The sequence below is a fragment of the Vulpes lagopus genome, chromosome 2 (genome assembly GCF_018345385.1).
Source record: "Vulpes lagopus strain Blue_001 chromosome 2, ASM1834538v1, whole genome shotgun sequence".
NCBI classification, from domain to species: domain Eukaryota; kingdom Metazoa; phylum Chordata; class Mammalia; order Carnivora; family Canidae; genus Vulpes; species Vulpes lagopus.
In genome coordinates this window covers 126,582,177-126,600,267 of record NC_054825.1, presented here as the reverse complement: position 1 = coordinate 126,600,267, position 18,091 = coordinate 126,582,177, and the positions used below count along the sequence as shown (strand labels likewise).

General features: G+C 41.2%; 2 protein-coding genes across 3 annotated transcripts in view; one reads left to right on the top strand and one right to left on the bottom strand.

Moving 5' to 3' along the window:
* Window positions 1-18,091, top strand: part of EPB41L2 (erythrocyte membrane protein band 4.1 like 2) — a 202,136-nt gene that overhangs the window by 13,148 nt on the left and 170,897 nt on the right. The gene's annotated exons all lie outside the window — the stretch shown is intronic.
* Window positions 1-18,091, bottom strand: part of LOC121478165 (basic proline-rich protein-like) — a 42,062-nt gene that overhangs the window by 13,468 nt on the left and 10,503 nt on the right. Inside the window, exon 2 of the mRNA XM_041733054.1 lies at window positions 16,546-17,279. Within this exon, the coding sequence (XP_041588988.1) occupies window positions 16,546-17,279 (734 nt within the window). The remainder of the gene's footprint in view (window positions 1-16,545; window positions 17,280-18,091) is intronic.

Genomic DNA, 18,091 nt, shown 5'->3' with positions numbered 1-18,091 from the left:
CTCGATGGCTACAAAACCGGTTGAAATAGGATGAAATTTTTTTGAAATGAAAGTTAAGTCTGCTGAATTATAAGCTCCTTGAAAGAGTTCTAGGACACAGCAGTGTTGGCCTTCTTTCCAGAGTGAAGATGTATTAAGAGGTAGTAGATGGCTCCGTATTCCCCAGCACAGAGTGCATTGACTTGCGCCCCAGCAGTGCCCGGAAGTTCCTCTCACTGGTAACGATGGCCCCGGGGTCAAGTCTGTGGAGTACTGTCCCCTCCTGTTTTATTTTTGACTGTCTTGAAATTCCCCCCTGACCCCTTGCAGTGCTTCTGTTCTACTCCTCCTGTTCTCTGAAGACTTCCTTTCCTCTATCAGCTTTTCCCTGTTGCCTGCGGTTCTGTCCTTAGCTCTGAGATTTTCTTTTTTGCATCATGACAGTGATAGAGATGCCAGTCAGCAAGGCACTAACTTGACTTCACACCTCACAAATGGACGGTGACCTGTTGGAAAATCCTTTTTCCCATGCGTAAACCAGATCTGGAGAAAGGGAGTTTCCTTTTTGGGAGAAGAGGAACTTTTTGACAGTTGGTGTGGGCAGAGAATGGAGTGACTTTCCCAGGGTTTGGAGGACCTCCGCCAGAGGCTGGTAATTGTTGGGAGGTGGGAGGATGATTCACCGTGTGGGAGGTGGGACTTTGGGGCCACCACGTGTTAAGATTTTATGATTCTCATTTTGTGACTTGCTGAAATTTTAAGGTGATTAAAGTGATTTCAAGATGAGAAGTACTAATTCTAAATATATTTGTTAATATGCTACTTTAGGTACAAAATGTCTCACTGTTCTATTTTAGATATTAAAATTTTTAGAAGTTAATTTGAAAAATTCATAAGCTAACTTTGTTATTTCCTTTTTAAATTTTTTTTTAAACGAAGCAGCTTTATTTGGAAAGTTTTAAATATGTAGCAAAGTAAATTGAATAGTATGAAGATCCTCCCCATGAAGGGTCATCCCCTAACTTTAACAGCGATCAGCTGGTAGGCAGCCTTTATCTACATCCCTGTTCACTTCATCCCTGACAGGATTATTTTGAAGCAAATCCTAGGCATCTTTTTGTTTCATCTACTTATATTCAATATATCTTTCTTTTTAAAACTTTTTATTGTAAGTAATCTCTATACCCAACATGGGGTCGAGCTCATGACTCAAAGGTCAGGCGTCGCATACTCCTCTAACTGAGCCAGCAAGGTACCCCTCAATAGATATTTCTAAAAGCTAAGATTCTTGAAAAAAAATTACAATACTATTATTACACATAAACAAATTAATAGTTAATCTTTAGTATCATCAAATATTCACTCTGTTCAGGTTTCCAATTTGTTTCTGTTTTCTTTCACGTTTTTTGGAATACGGATTCAGATTCGGATTAGGTGCACGCATTGTAGAGTAGTGATTCTCTTTATAGGTTCTGTCTCTCTTTTATATTTCCTTGTAGGGGATCACTGGGTGGCGCAGCAGTTTAGCGCCTGCCTTTGGCCCAGGGTGCGATCCTGGAGACCCGGGATCGAATCCCACGTCCCGGAGCATGGAGCCTGCTTCTCCCTCTGCCTGTGTCTCTGCCTCTCTCTCTCTCTCTCTCTCTCTCTCTCTGTGACTATCATAAATAAATAAAAATTAAAAAAAAAACAAAAACTATATATTTCCTTGTAATTTATTTTTTTGAAGAAATTGGATTGTCTTTTATCATTCCTACAATTTTTATTTTGCTAATTTTATCTGTGTGGCATAGTTTTAACCTGCCTCTATTTTGTAAATTGATGGTTTCATAGACGCTTTTTATCAGCTTTAGGTTCAGTTAAAAATTTTTTTTTGCTGTGAATATTTTTTTTGTTATTTCTTAAAACCACTCAAAGAGTATACTAAGACTAATTGTAAAGGCGATTGGATTTCTTACTTAGTTCTTCATTTTCTCAAGTCATTCTAAGCCAAATTTCCCATAAAAACAGATGGAACTACTTAGAAATTTGGGAAGATTATTATCCTCTGCAAACACCACATCCAAATACAAATTACACAAGAGTTTCTAGTCTAGGTTCCTTTCCAAAAAAGAAAGGGAAAGAGCAGATGCCTCAGTAATTTCTACAGACCACAAATCAGGTTTTCAGTTAAAGTGAGACATTTTACAGTAAAATCAGTCTGGATTTTTCTAGCACAATGTGGAAACATTTCGGTTTTGCTAGTTAGATTTCCCACCCAGTAAGCCAGTACTGCTGGTGCTAGTGCCGGCCCCCCCCCCTCCCTGCCCCCTGGGAGCTGCAGGTAGAGGGTCAGGGTGGGTGGGAAGACGGCACATCAGCAAGCAACCAGGAGGTGTGGAAAATTAAATCAGTGTGTTCTGTGGTGATCACTTTTTATCATGACCAACTTCAGATGAGCAAGGTGAGAAGATCTGTAACATTAACCGAGTGCCCCCACCTGCTTTCCCCGTCGTGTTTAGTCCACCTAGTAAGGGGTGGGTCCGGGTTCTGCCGCCATCCAGCTCGCCCGTTCCTGTCTTCCCTGGCCGGGAGTCCTGCGGCACAGGCCAGGCGCACTTTTCCTTTCTCTTGTCAGTGTTGGTAAATCTTTTGCTAGATCTTCTCTTACTTTAGTTGGTATTTGTTATGTTAGGTAGTAGGTGAAGAAGACGCTTTGGTTACGTGAAGGTGCTTTGCTTAGACTTCATTCTGTGCTTTCTTTTTAAAAAAATTTTTATAATGGAACCTATATGATAAACATAGAATAATGAGTCTCCATGAACCCATCTTGTAGCTAATTATTAACATGGTCAGTTTGGTGTCATCTAAGGGCCACCAACGCCTGTCTCCCTACCCTGTACCTTACTGGATGGTATTAGTTTTATTTTTATTTTTAAATTGCTTTTTATTTATTTAATAAATAAAGAGAATGTGCATGCACACATGAGCAGGGGTGGAGAATGGGGAGTGGGGGGCACGGGGGGGGGGGTTCCATCCCAGGACCCTGAGACTGTGACCTGAGCCCGAGGCAGAGGCTTAGCTGACTGAGCCACCCAGGCGCCCCTTGCTGGATGGTTTTAGAGCAAGTCCTTGTGAATAGTTTTTTTTTTTTTTTTTTGTAAATAGTTTTTTATATGTCTGTAGTAGATACGCATTTATAAAAAAAACAAAACCACAAATCCATTGTCAGGTCTAAAAGTTTAATATTTCCTTAATAGCAAATATTTGTGAGTGTTCATATGTTCATTTGTTTCATAAATATCTTTCTGGTTGGTTTGTTCAAGTCAGGACCCAAATGAGGTCTACATTTCATTTGGCTGATATGTCTATTAAATACCTTACTATATAGTTTCTCCTTTTCTTTCAGTTTCTTTAGAATATCCCACATTTTGGATTTTGTTGATTATATCCCTTTGGTAGTGGTTAATATGTTTCTCTTACATGAATGTTCTCTTAAATTGGTAGGCAGATCCAGGGCCTAATCAGATTCAAGGTTGATTCTGATGGTGGTGATGGTTTGGAGAATTCTTCGTTGTAGTTCTTGTTTATTTCCTACTGCACTTCAGGACCCCCAGTGTATGGTGGCTGTGCTCTTGGGATGAAGGGTGATCAGTGGATTCAGGTGTTGTCGTCAGTCAGCTTGGTCTATTGTAAATTTCCCGTCAAGCCTCTGCCTCGTGTTTGGCAGCCGTTGATGACGTTGCCTACATACTTTTTTCATTTTATTGACATTTTACCATGTATTTTTTTTCTCTGAAGTAATTTACAATAAATTATGGAACTCATGACATCTCACCCCAATTTCTTTATTATGTATTTGTAAAAAGAATACGGACATACGTATATATGTGTGTATATATTTTAAAGACTTTTATTTACTTGAGAGAGAGAGTGAGAGCAGGAGAGATCACAGAGGGTGAGGGAGAAGTAGGCTCCTCACTGAGCAGGGAGCCTGATGTGGGGCTTGATCCCAGGATCATGACCAGAGCCAAAGGCAGACGCTTCACCGACTGAGCCACCCAGGTGCCCCCAGAACAGTATTCTTATATATAATAATCAGTTGACAATAATTCTCAAATTCTACCTAATATCCAGTCTATATTTAAAATCTCTGTAATAATTCCTGTGACATCCTCTATTTATCAAACCAGGATCCTATCTCAAGGAGCACATACTGCATTTGGTTATTGGCTTTGTTACTTAAGTGTCTTGTAATCTAAAATAATCCTCATTCCATTGCTTTTCACTGTATTTGCATGTCAGTGACCTGTTGGAGAGAGATCACTCTCCTGTTGGAGAGGCCCCGTGTCTAGTAGACTGTTTCTTCTGGACTCTTTCTTCAGACTCTGTCTGAAGATTGTCTCCATGTGCTGGTATTCAGGGTGGTCTCCTGTGTTCTTTATTTAATGTGAAGTAAAATTTAGAGCTATAGGTTCGGTTAATTGAGAATAAACATCTTTGGTAAGAGTATTTAATAGCCAGGTTGTATGTTTCCTATTACATCTTATCAGGGCCATCTCATGTTTTTGCACTATTACTGTAGCTAAGATTAATGATTGATCTTCTCATTATGAAATTATATTTTTCCCTTGAGAATATCATATAATCTGGGAGGAGTGAGACTTTGGCGCCACATAAACATCAATTTCCTTATCATTTCTTTCATCTAAATAATGTTAGTATCCATTGGTGACTCTCACCTGAATCAACTATCTCATTGGTGGGTGGCAATGTGATCATAAAATGGGATTTAAAAAAAGAGTTGTGATCAAAAAAAAAAAAAAAAAAAAAAAAAAAAAAGAGTTGTGATCAAATACACATAACATTAAACATCTTAACCATTTTTAAGGGTACAGTTGTATGTGTACATCGTACATTAAAATGGGATTTTCAAGTTTTATCATTCAGCTTTACAAACTTGCAATTTTTCTGTGTGAAATAGCTTTTTTTTTTTTTTAGATTTTATTTATTTATTTATGAGAGACAGAGACATAGGCAGAGGGAGAAGCAGGCTTCAGGCAGGAAGCCTGATGTGGGACTCGATCCCAGAGCCAAAGGCAGATGCTCAATCACTGAGCCACCCAAGCGTCCCGAGAAATAGCTTTCCTTCGTCAATGTGGGCTATTTGATTACTGTGAAATACAATTTTTATTTGAAGTACAGGATAAAATTTTTCCTTTTACCATATTTTATTTTTTTATTTTTTTTTTTCCTTTTACCATATTTTAGAGTAAGCCATTAGTGTTGTCATTTCATGTTTTTTGTCTTTCTCTTTTTTAAGTGTCATTATTGGCTTGTGGATTTTTATATATTCATCGTATTTCAATCGGGTGCACTCAGTTCAGTCATTCTTTTACTGTTCAAATTGTCCCAACTTTGGCCAATGGAGCCCTTTCAAATAGGCGCCTAAGTCATTTTGACATGATCCTAACAGACTCTGAAAGCGAGGAATGTGTTTCTTTAAAGGCAGTAAAATTTCCTTTGGAGAACAGGGTCAAATCTTTATTAGCCATAGCCCCAAAGAAGCATCTGTGTTACAGAAAATTGCCACAGAGCAGAGTGAAACCTTGATACCAAAGTCCTAATTCATCAACATATAGGAAAGCAGGGTGAAGTTAGTGATCGCTAAGGTTTTTTCTCATTTTATGTTCTATGATTTTTTACCATCGATACAGTTGTTTTACTCTTTGGTTTTTATTGGAACAAATATTTTCTATCTTTTAAGTATAAGTAATCTCTACATCCAGTGTGGCTCAAACCCATAACCCCGAGATCAAGAGTCACGTGCTCTTCTAGAAGACCGAACCAGCCAGGTGCCCCAGAACAAAATGTTTCACGAGTGAATGCTGTCAGATTTTGTCATGAACAACATCTTTACTACTTTCTTCCTGTTCTCATAGTCTGCTTCCTGGGCCATGGGTTAAAGGACTGTAAATTTGGAAAAGCAAGAGTTTCAACTATTTCACGGTTACAAAGTCCATCCTCAGGAAACGAAAAGGGGTTTGTATCCTAACCTTTGCCATTTATTCCGACGACGTAATGCAGCTAAGCATTCCCCATGGGGAGGGTCAGCCTCGTAATGCTGGATCCATAAGCTGCTGCCTCCTTTGTGCAGACACCCTTATTTCCTCTGATTTGGGTAAACAGATGAAGTTTCACCAGGAGTTTACGTGTATAACTGGATTTGTGAAGATCTGTTTTGGACATCAAGATTTACGTCATGCTTCGAAACCTCTGGGAAGTTACAGTCTGACATTTTAAAAAACATATTCCTTTTCTAAATTGACTTTTCCCATTATAGAGTTTAATGTGGAGAATGGTCGCCCCCTGAGCAATCATTCTTTTCAGTTTAGTAGATGTTCTTTTCCAGAATAAATTTGGTTCAGTTTTATTGTTATGCCCTCACTAGTCTCTCACATGCCTCTTTTGTTAAGTATTACATACAAATTACCAGTTTTTAAATACTTTGAACATTTACTGAATATTGGGCAGAAGTACAAATAATGCAGCTGCATACTACGCTAATAAAAACAAAATATTGTGTCTTGAAAAACCATTTCTTCTCTTAGAAAGAAGTACTATGGAATTCTGTATTCATCATTGAGTTAAGTTTTGGAGTAAATGAAAGATGATACTGTATTTTACTTAGAAGTATTCCTTTTCAGGGATAGACATGGTTAGTTTATAAGATAATCTCATAAGATCATTTTTAGAATCTAAAAGAAGACCATCATTTTTTTCCCCCAAAGGCCAAGACTTTAAAAAATATGTGAAGTTGCTTTAACTGTAGAAACTGAGTATCATCATAGGTAGTAATAAAGTTCATTCTGTAAATTTTCCAGATGGTAACAGCTACTGGAAGAATCTGATTTGTTTTTTTCCCCATTCATGATATTAATGAATTGTGAATTAGTGCAATTGAAATCTATACTGGATTGTCCCTATAACACCATAAAGGCTTGGTGTCTCTTGTAGGAGAAATACCAGTGTGTGTCTAGAGAGGTACTTCCTTTCTCCATCACTGTAACAAAGGATTTGAGGCATTGTATAGGGAATATATATGGTAAAATTGCTTAAGTAAAAACAAATGGAGGTCAGGTAAATCAGAAATAAAAAGAAAATACCAAAATTAAGATCTGCCCTCAATGCACCTTTGATTCCTAAACATATGTAACCTGTAGCTGTAGCCCATCATACATTTTATTGATACTGTTTTTGTGTATCTTTGTGTATGTTTTATTTTTATACAAGAAATATATATTTTTAAAATTTTATTTAAAAATTTTTTTCTCTACACAGAGAGGGGCAGAGACATAGGCAGAGGGAGAAGCAGGGTCCTTGTGGGGAGCCTGATATGGGACTTGATCCCAGGACCCCGGGGTCACATCCTGGCCCGAAGGCAGATGCCTAACTGCTGGGCCACCCTGGCGCCTCTGTACCCTGTCTTCTTTCTCTTCCCTGAGACGATGATCCTCAATCCTGGTTGTATGTTAGAATTGTCCAGGGACCTTTGGGAGGAAAAACCTGGGCCCGAATCCAGATCAGTTGTATCAGAATCCTAGAATTTTAGAATTGGAAGAAATAAAAGTTTGATTCTGTCAGAGAACCTGGAGACTGTAAAGGGCCTTTCTAAAAGCAGTGCTTCAAAGTAATCAAAGACTTGGGGCAAGAATTTGGGGATTGGAAAATCTTGTGCATGGCGAGTTCCCATTTGTTTCCCATTCATCACCCCGGAGTCATTGAATTCCATGCACTCAGTCCCCTGGCTGTTGGTTACCTCCTTCATCTTCACCCCTCAGAGTGTCCCGCGCTCTCTGCTGCTCCATCACACCCTTCTCCTATTGGCCAGATGCCCTTGTATTCTGCTACTCCCCTCCGTGTCAACCTCTAGTAGCCCCTTGTACCGGAAGGGGGTCAGAGTGAGCCGTTTCGTCCCCTGACGCCTGTTGGATCCTACGCTCCAGCAAGAAGATCCTTCCCTGTCATTTGTACAGCTCTATATTTCTCTGAATTTCTATAAGCCATTCCGTAAACCGTGTCTAGGATTCTGTTCTTTCACTTGGCCTACCAGGCTTCTACAACAGATCACAGGACGTTCGCTCCGGGACATGTTAGCAGTAATTTAATTCAGCCTTTTCAAGTGAGAGATGAGGAAACTGAGACCTAAAATGTTCACTATTCCTCCACCGCCCAGGCCACAGAACAAATTTTAGCTAGCTTCAGACCCGAGTTACAACTCAGATCTCTTTGTTCACTTTTCAAAAGACCTTTCTCTTAAGATGCAACTTAAACTCGAGCATTTCTGTCAGACTTTCAGTAAGAGAGTCTATTCTGGTCTCCACACTTTGGTGCCCTTTATTGTGTTATGGCTGCATTGGTGTTTCCGTTGTAATAATAATAGTGAACAAGGATATTGCTGGCTTTTGAGTGCTTGCTTTGCACGAGTCACAAGCATTTGCTTGTTTCATTTTGACCTCACAATCACCCTACAGGCATTGTCCACATCATCCATGAGGTAACAGGTGTAGAGAGCTAAGTCTTAAAAGACTGAGGTTGTAACTCAGCTTGGTCTGATGCCAGAGCCAAACTCATCTACACTGTGAAGGTTTTTTTTTTTTTTTTTTTTTTTAACGTATAAACATCTTTTATTTTCCACTGGATTATAAGGCTCTTGGTGAGAGGGAATAGGTCACTGATGTCTTTGTATCCGCTCTAGCATCTAGAGCTCAGGAAATATTTGGTGACTACACTTGGGAGAACCATCACTTGTGACCACATTTTGAAGATCAGGGAAGTAGAAGGTGATATGTAAAGCTTTTCTCAAATCTCTAGGCACTAGATCTTGGAAGAAGACAAAGGTGTGTGTTTGAAGTTTCTGTGGAATGTTGTGGGCAGGAGAGTTCTGTAATTTTCTTTGTTTAGTGGCCATAATGAGATTTTGTGCACTTATTTACCTGTGAGAATTTGCAATAGCATTTTAGTTGCTCGTTGTCTTTTCTGGCTTTGTTCATCGTTGTATTGTATGTTGTCATCTTTAAGTACTCTTGAATCTCTCTAAACTAGGCGATTAGCAAAAGATTGGTCTTTTTTACCAAAGTGAGCTTCTAGATGATTTTCTCAAATAGAGTGTTGGATTTTGTCATCTTAACTGGGCGCTTCCGAGCTGGTGGGATGCTTAAGCTGTGCAGGTACATTTGATTACGGATGTGGGTGGTGCCAGTGATTATCCTTTTGTAGTCAGGCATTTAGGTGTGAAGACTTTTTTGTCCCTTGTACTTGGTAGCAAAGTGAAACCCTTAAGCTATTTAGGTATATTGATTTTCCATTTTTCTAGGATTTGAGTTTAGTCTTTGTTCTTTTGAAATCACCTCCACAGGATATTGTGCCAGCTTATTAATTCTTTAGTGATCAGGAGTATGAGAATGAGCCCTCTCCAGTTCCCCTCAAGGGAGGTAGATTCAAGAGTTACAGGGTGATCTTTGAAACACAACTTTCAGGACATTTGAATAAGCCTTTTAAAAATGAATGCTATGTATATCTTGAGAGGGGGGATAAGTAACATGGTCAAACTAAACCGAATATAGAAAAGCACTGGTTTAGGGGGCACCTGGGTGGCTGCCTAGGGCCCAGGGTGTCCCTGGAGTCCTGGGATCGAGTCCCACGTCGGGCTCCCTGCATGGAGCCTGCCTCTGCCTCTCTCTCTTGTGTCTCTCATGAATAAATAAATTAAATCTTTAAAACAAAAAAAAGGCACTAGTTTAGGAGAAAGAGACCTGAGTTGTTCTAGTCATTATTTTATCATTAACTGATTGTAGGGTCATGGAAAGGTAACTCTGAGCTTCATTTTCTTCATTTCTAGCTTCTCATAAGTTCGATTATATCATCTCTCTCTACCCACCCAGGTACGTTGGTCTCAGATACCAAATTCATAGTTTGTTTCCAGCAGCTCTGAAACCATAGGTCATGTTCTTGTTTGCTTGTGGAAAACAGATCTCTGATGTCAGTTGGCAACAGTATGAAACCCAATTTATAATAGAAGTTGACATGCTGACTCTATGGTTCACTGTATTCATCAGGGGATGTTTTAACACTTAGTGCTTCTTTGCTTATGTCTTCAGTTTTTGGTGACTGTAGATTTAGCCCTGAAGTTTTGTTTTTATTGTGGTAAAATATACATAAAATAAAAATACAGAGAACTTACCGTTTTAACCATTTGGTGGTGTACAGTTTAGTAGAATTCAGTACATTCACAGTGTTGTACAGCTACATTCCTATTTCCAGATCTTTTTTTTTTTTTATCATCCCAGACATAGACTCTGTACTTATTAAATAATAACTCCTCCTTTGTTCCTCCTCTCCAGCCCCAGATAACCTTTATTCTGCTTTGTATCTGAATTTGCCTATTCTAAATACTTCATGTAAGAGGAATCATAATATACTTGTTCTTTTGTATCTGGCTTATTTCAGTAGGCGTAGTGTTTTCAAGGTTTATCCTTGTTACAGCAAGTGGCGATTTCATTCCTTTTTAAGACCAATATTCCTTGTATGTTATACCACGTTTTGTTTACCCGCTTACCTGTTGATGGACATTTGTGTTTCTACCTCTTGGCTATGGAGAGTAATACTGCAATGAATATTGGTATATGAATACTTGTTTTGTTCCTCCTTTTAGTTTTTTCTGGTATATGCCTAGAAGAGGAATTTCTGGGTCATATAGTAATTCTTAAGTTTTGAGGACCCCTCGAGCTGTCTTTGCACAGTGGCTAGAGCATTTTAAATTCCCACCAGCAATTCTAATCACACCACATCTTTCCCTACACTTACTTTCCTTAAAAAAAATTATAATAACCATCCTAATGTGTGTGAAGATGGTTTTGATTTGCATTTCCCTAATGTTGAGCATCTTTTCATGTGTTTATTGGCTATTTGTATATCCCCTTTGGAGAAATGTCTAAGGCCTTCGCCTGTTTTTGAATTTGAGTTGTTAGCCCTTGATTTTTAAAGGTAACGTGAATGAGGAGGCACCATTATGAGGTAAGTAGACTCAGCATCGGTGTGTATGTATAAGGTTGTTACCTTTACAGTTATTATTTTGTCAGGACAGGTGGGTAAGAACACATCTTGTGTGTTTCTCACAAATAGAAGTTCTCTGTGATTTGGGACATTGAGTGATGTAGTAAATGGAACTTAGATCTTAAAGTTCAAGACCTGAGTCCTTGCCGTGGGCTAGTAACCTGGCAGGTGGGTCTAATCGGTAATACTCTGAGGTGAGGTCGGCCTGCCCCGTTGGTTCTTGAGATTAAAGCATGAATCTGAAAATACTCTGTAGAGTACATAGTGCCACTTATGATCTTTTACTTTGGCCCGTTGTGATGCTGTGACCTGTGCAAACCAGTCTTTGATTTGTGAGAAAAAAAGTAAGGTTTGTATAAGCAACTTTGTTCAAATGGACCAAAATTGTTATTTCGTTTACTCCCCTTACGTTCTCAGGAGCTGAAAGGAGGTAGGAGGTAAGTGCGGCTGTATTTTATAGTTGAAAGAACATGAAGGAAGGATGAAGCCCTTGTTCTGTTCCACAGCTTTCTAAACTACTCCGCTAAGCCCTTTATTTATTTATTTTTTTAAGATTTTATTTATTTTAAAGAGCATGTGTGAGCAGGGGGGTGGGTGGCGGGGGTGGGGATAGTGGGAAGGGAGAGGGACAAGCAGACTCCCTGCTGAGCAGGGAGCTAGAGGGACAGAGGGACGTGGGGCTTGCTCTCATGACCCTGAGATCACGACTGGAGCCGAAATCAAGAGGCAGACTGTGCTGCCCAGGTGCCCCTCGGCTAAACCCTTTTAAAGGAAGGGGTCACTGTGCTGTAACCCCAGGCTGTTACCTCTTCTGTGATTTTTGATACAGTAATGCACAGGAAACTGATACATAAACTTGGTCAAGGGTTTATCTGGTAAGCATTTCTTCTAGTGGTTTTGTCTTCAGACGTGTTTTTAGGGACATATTTCTCAGAATTGAAGCCCTTTCAAGATTTGGTATATAGTTGAAATAGGCCTGTTTCCTCTTCCCCTTTACACATCACTTTGGAGTAAGTGTCCTTTGTCATATTTGATGATGCCCTCTTCTCAAGAAATCACTTCATGACATTTAAATGTATCTTCTACCAACGTGAATACTTGAGTAGAATTTTTTTCTGATTTTCATTTGTATACTTCATTAAATACTGCCTTCCACTGGAGAAATGCTGAGATAGAAGACATAGTAGAGCTTCACAGTCAAAGTCCTGGAGAAGACACTCATAATTTCCATGGTTCATTTTAGAGAATGTAATTAGTCACTCCTGGGTTGGATTATTTATTTACTGTTTTGGTAATAAATGTTTACAGTTACTGAATTTTCAGTTATTATGTTCATAAATTATTTTCTTTTTTTGGTGTCAATTCGTGTAATGGAAGAATTGAGTGAGGAAATCATGAAGTTTTGAAGTGTAACATTGGCCAAGAGTTGGATTTAATTTGTAATTAGTAAAATTTCCAGTTAATTAAGTCAGCTGATTTGAGTCCTTAGAATTTAGCATGTGTCCTCTTAATCTGCTTCTTGGCACAGATCTGTTGAACTTAATATATGCATGTCTGATTATTTTGGCGTGATTTTGGTACCTAGTCAGTCTCTTCTATGGCATTTTTTTGTTTTTGCCCATTGCTGTTACTTTTAAGTAGCTTACTTTCGTACGTCTGTTTGTTTAATCTTGGTACGTTTTCTTTTTCATACCTGTTTGCTTACTTTTCTGTCCATTAGTCTAAGTGGACATTTGGGTAAATCTGCTTTTTTTTTTTTTTTAAACTCTATTTTTAAGTAATCTCTATACCCGACATGGGGCTCAGACTTAAACCCCAAGATCAAGAGCCACATGTTCCACTGACTGAGCTAGCCAGGTGCCCTGGGTAAATCTGCTCTGTAGGTACTTAAACCAACAGTTCAGTCATTTTGAGAGATGTCTACTTGGTACCTAGTAGGTATTTAACATCGTGCTACATTTTAATATTCTCTACCATTCTTATAAACTTTTTAATTAGTTATAGCCTTTGGCACCTCTAGGTGAAGGATGTCATTTAATTTATTAGCAGCTGTTGCTGAATACATGTAATTATGTTTGACGACAAGGGCATTTTTACAAGATGAGTCTGGTGGAGTCGTTATATAAATGATTCAGATTAAGGAAATTATTTAATACTGAGGTAAGTGCTTGAGAAATTGCCTATTTAGAAATGCAGCACATCTTAAAGAGGTACTATTTGAGGACCTAAAATATACAGGGGAGGCTGCATATTTTACTTTGATCTTATTACCATACAAAGGAAAGCTTATATAAAAATGACTTGTCAGTAACTTTCTGCTTTTTGAAGATAGACAGTTACACAAGAGATTCTGGCTATTAGGCAGTGGAGAAATACTTTCAGTAGAAGTCTGCTGATGTAGTTTTGGAATTTATGGAGCACCTGCTACAAAAGTTGCTTATAAATGCTTTAAAACCAGGGGATGGGAAGGCATTGGTGAGACCAGGAGGTCCGCACAACAGGGAGGGTCAGTGAGCCCCATCATGCTGTGAGGGGCAGCACTGCCTAGCCGACAGGGTCAGGGCCTGCAGTCTCTCAGTGCTTCCGGCCGCCTTTGCCTCTTGTTGGCTTTGCCGTCCAGAACATCCCTTCTCTCTCAGCCTCTCATCTGGAGCCACTGATAGTTGAGTCCTTACTCTTCTTAGTAGGGCCCTCAGCCTTTTGTTAAAGTAGTTTAAGAACTGCAAACAATGGTTCTGAATAGTGTGTGTGTATGTGTGTGTGTGTGTGTGTGTGTGTGAGAGAGAGAGAACATGTGTTTGTGGATGGCCGCAATCCACCTGTTATCCTCATTGGGTTTGGGGGTGCCGCCTGGAAAAGAAAAACCAAAATAGATCCTCCCCTGAGGATTTCACTGTTGGCTAAAGGGCTCAGAACAGTCAAATCTTGGTTCAGACTTGTAGGTGGTGTGACACTAACGGCCGTGTCCTATTAAAGATCAACGTTTAGCAGTTTGGTAGCAGTTAAATGTCACTGGAATGTTTATGCAGTTGGTTTGTAATTTGACACGCATCTCCAAGTTTCCAAAGTAAATGTATAAAATCTAAGTCATTTTTTGACATGTGAATCAGGATGCCATAGAGGGAAATGCCCTTTTAATTTCTGGAATTAACTTGACAATTTAAAAATAGAGCAGTGATCGCTCTAATCCTTTCTGCATGTTTTTAAAAATTTATTTCCATAGGATGAAATTGTAGAATGTAAATTTAGCTTTTGAAAGGACAGTGATTAATGTACTGTTTACCCAGGCCATTCTCCAGAATTTGACTAGGGGAATTTGCTAATAACAATGTCTTTTCATCAGTGCTCAGTGGGGAGAGGGGTGGAGTGATATATTCAGATTTTTGCAAAATAACACTAAGCTGTTCAGCTTTTCAGTCCTAAGCAAATAGAGGCCATAGCGTTCACTTGATGCTCTTCCCTAGGATAGCCCCCCGCCCCAAAGGGGGTGCATAAGTCATAAGGGGATACGGTTTTGTATTTCCTTACCAGAATTTCCGAAAGGAGAGAGAGAGATGCCAAAGGGAGATACCGGGGAGGAAAATACTCATGTAAACGTGGAAGGTGTTAGGTTTTCTTTCTCCCTCTGGCATTCTCTCTCCAGTGTTATCACCAATGAGTTTCAGCGATGGAAGGGAAGGTTGAAAAGTTTGCTCTCTGATGAGAGCAGCTGATCAGAACTTGAGAGAGAACTAGATCCTTCTTTACTTCGCAGCACTGGAGCCGAGCTGAGCAGTGGGATGGTGCCCTCAGTAATTTGGCCATTCAGGAGTGCAACAAGACTTTGACAGGACATGTGGAGAATGGGAGACACAAGAAATCAAGATACAACAAGTGCAGATTATTTTGGAGTGAGAAATGTTCCTTTAAGTGATTATTATTTATAACATTTGTGTCTCTTGATTACTTAAATATGGTTGGAGAGTAATGAAGAGAAAAATATGTGTGCAAATCTGCGTGTACCTATAGTAGGTGATATGCCCTGGATATAACCTAGCATATGACTAGATAACCCGGTGCAGGATTTACATACTACGTAACCTTTTCTTCTGATTAGGGGGACACAGGTTCTGTTGTCTGAGGGCCGCACTGCTGAGGGACATGTCCTTGGTGTAGTGGTTAGTATTCAAAGGACTGGGCCAGATTGAACAGTTTTTCATCCTGCATGTTTACTTACCATTTTCCCCTTTAAAATAATAAACCAGTTAGAGTCAACTTTTTGTATCGTCTAGTATGTCCTGAGCTTGAGACAATGGAGTATTTTTATTTCATTGTTCTCTGGAGAGCAGCAGTGTCACACTGAGGGATGCGCCAGGCCCTTAGTGACACATGATCAGGGAGTCTCCGAAAGGGAAATGGGTTCCTTCCACGGAGCAGGAAGCCCCTTTGCCTGTGTTGTGAAGGACATGTTTACCTTATACTTTTTGAAGGAGCCTCATGATTGCTTTTCCCTCGGTGGGAATACTCTTTAGAAACAGGTATTCATTCTTAGAAAGTGTCCGTAATTCTGGTGTTCTAGAGAAGTTGGTAACGTGAGTTGGTGATTGGCTTTCGTTGCTTTGTTTAAAGTAGCAACGAAGGGCAGATCTACTTCATGAGTGGTAACTGCTGACGTTTAAACTCCGATATCTGGGGCCCCTGGGTGGCTCAGTGGGTTAAGCATCTGCCTTCCGCTCAGGTCATGATCCCAGAGTCCTGGGGTTGAGCCCCACATCATGCTCTGCTCAGCTGGGAGCCTGCTGCTTCCTCTGCCTGCTTGTGCGCTCTCCATGTCATAAATAAAAAAACAAACTCTGATATGTAGTTCATAGATATGTTGGAATACTGGTATCCTGTTATCTGTTGTCATTTTTGGTTAGATCTTTTGAAATTATCTTTGCAGTTACCAAATAAGTATACTTCACAGGGGGGGTGTTTGCATTTTGCTTAGGCGCTCATGATAGAAGTCACAGTGCAGAATTTTCACTTCGCCTTCCCTGAAAATATTTCAAGTCCTGGCAGTTTTGAATAAACTACTTGATCGGGTATCAGCAGAAACTTGAATTGACCTTGGAATATTGCAGGACTCTTGGAAACACGCATAAACACTTTCTAGAGAATTCTTTTAACCTTTTTTGGGAAAAATAAAACTCCTGGTCGTTGTTAAATCTCTAATTCCCAGATTCGGAACTCCGTACATTTCTGTTGAATGAGTGGACTTTTTTGGGGTGGGGGGCCTACTAGGTGGAAGTTTTTTCAGTTGGGGGCCTATCTTAAGGCAATGCTGCCCTTTTTTTTTTTTTTTTATTAAATAAAGGTTTATTTGTTTTAGAGAGAAGACAGGAGGGGCTGGGAGAGAGAACCTCGCGCAGACCCCGTGCTGAGCGTGCTGCCCGTGGAGCGGGGGGGCTCGATCTCAGGACTGAGGCGGCAGCGAGCTGAGGCATCGCGTACCCGGCTGTGCCCTGGGCCCTGGCTGCGGGCGGTGACCCCGCAGGGGGTGGGTCCTGCCCTGCCGCTTCGTGCTCGCTGCTCGGGGCTTCCGTGGCCTGGGGCACGAGGGCGCCGTCCCTTTCGGTGCCCCGGGGTGGCCCCGCGTCCGCCCTTCCCGAGGCGCTCCCGGAGCGAGGACGGGCTCTGTGGCGGCGATGTCGTTCGAGCCCTGGGGGGGCGGGGTCCATGGCCGGGCCTTCCCCGCAGAGCTCTGCGCCCCTGCGGGTCTCTGGGCGCGCCCGTTGCCCGGCGTCTCTCGGGCCTGGGAGGACGCGCTGTGTCCTGGTGTTGTCCTGGGCGCGGCGGCCTGCGGACGGCTCCGGCCGGGTGGGCGGGTGCGCGGCGGAGATGGCCGGGCCTGAGGCGCCCGAGGCCTTTGCGGAAGCGCGGGAGGAGGCGCGGGGAGGTGGGGGCAGCCGGAGGGCGGCGGCGGGGGACCACGGGGGACCACGGGGGACCACGGGGCGCCGGCGCCTGGGGCGGCCCCGGAGGTGGAGGGGCCCGACTGGCCGCCGGGGGCACGGGCAGGTCGCTCCAGGTCGCTCCAGGTCGCTCCAGCGTCTGTCAGGAGGCTTATTTATCTGACAGGAAAGGAAGCGGAGCGCCCTGTGGACACGGAGCTCCTTCCAGGAAAGGGGAATTTGTACTTGCTGCCTCTGAGAACTCCGGCTCCCGAAGATCAGGTGCAACTGATTCTGGAGGCACGACAGGAAAGACAAGGAGGAAAGGTCTTTATGTCCCTTAAGTGATTTTTTGGGTCATTGTGTGAACTTCCAGGGCAGGCACCCTCTCCCTCTCACGCGTTCATTTACTGCTTGGTAATTACATGTGCGTATTAAAACAGCAAAATACCATGTATCAGTATGGAAGGATCGCTTTCGTCTTTTTGTATAAAACTTTTTATCTAATGACATTGTTTTCTAGGACATGACATTTTCATTTTCTTCTAACTCGTTTGAGACAAAGCACGTTTTTTTTACTCATTCATTCAGCACATATGTGTCGGTGCCAAACAATGTTGTAGGTAAGGGGAATAGAATGATTTACAGAACAGACAAAAAGAAATCTTTTATTCATGTGAATCCTATTTCTAGAGTTGAATCTGATATTATAATGTCACAAGAATCTATGGATACATAGACTTACTTGATTGCTTAATATCTGTGATAGGCACAAGGGTTAGTCTTACAGAATTTGATTTTTAACAGATTTTTAAAAGGTTTGTGTATGATATTATTCATATATTATTCTTTAAAATATTTATTTATTTGAGAGAGAGCAAGCAAGCATGAGCAGCAGGGGCAGAGGGAGAGGGCGAGAGACTCTCAAGCCGACTTCCCGCTGAGCCCGGAGCCAGACGCAGGGCTAGATCTCATGACCTGCGCTGGAACCCAGGGGTGGTTGCTTAACCGACTGTGCCGCCCACGCGCCCCGTGTAATATTATTTATAATTAGAGGGAAATCCCCCCTGGAGACAGTGGCTGATCCTGGTGATTACACTGTTCTC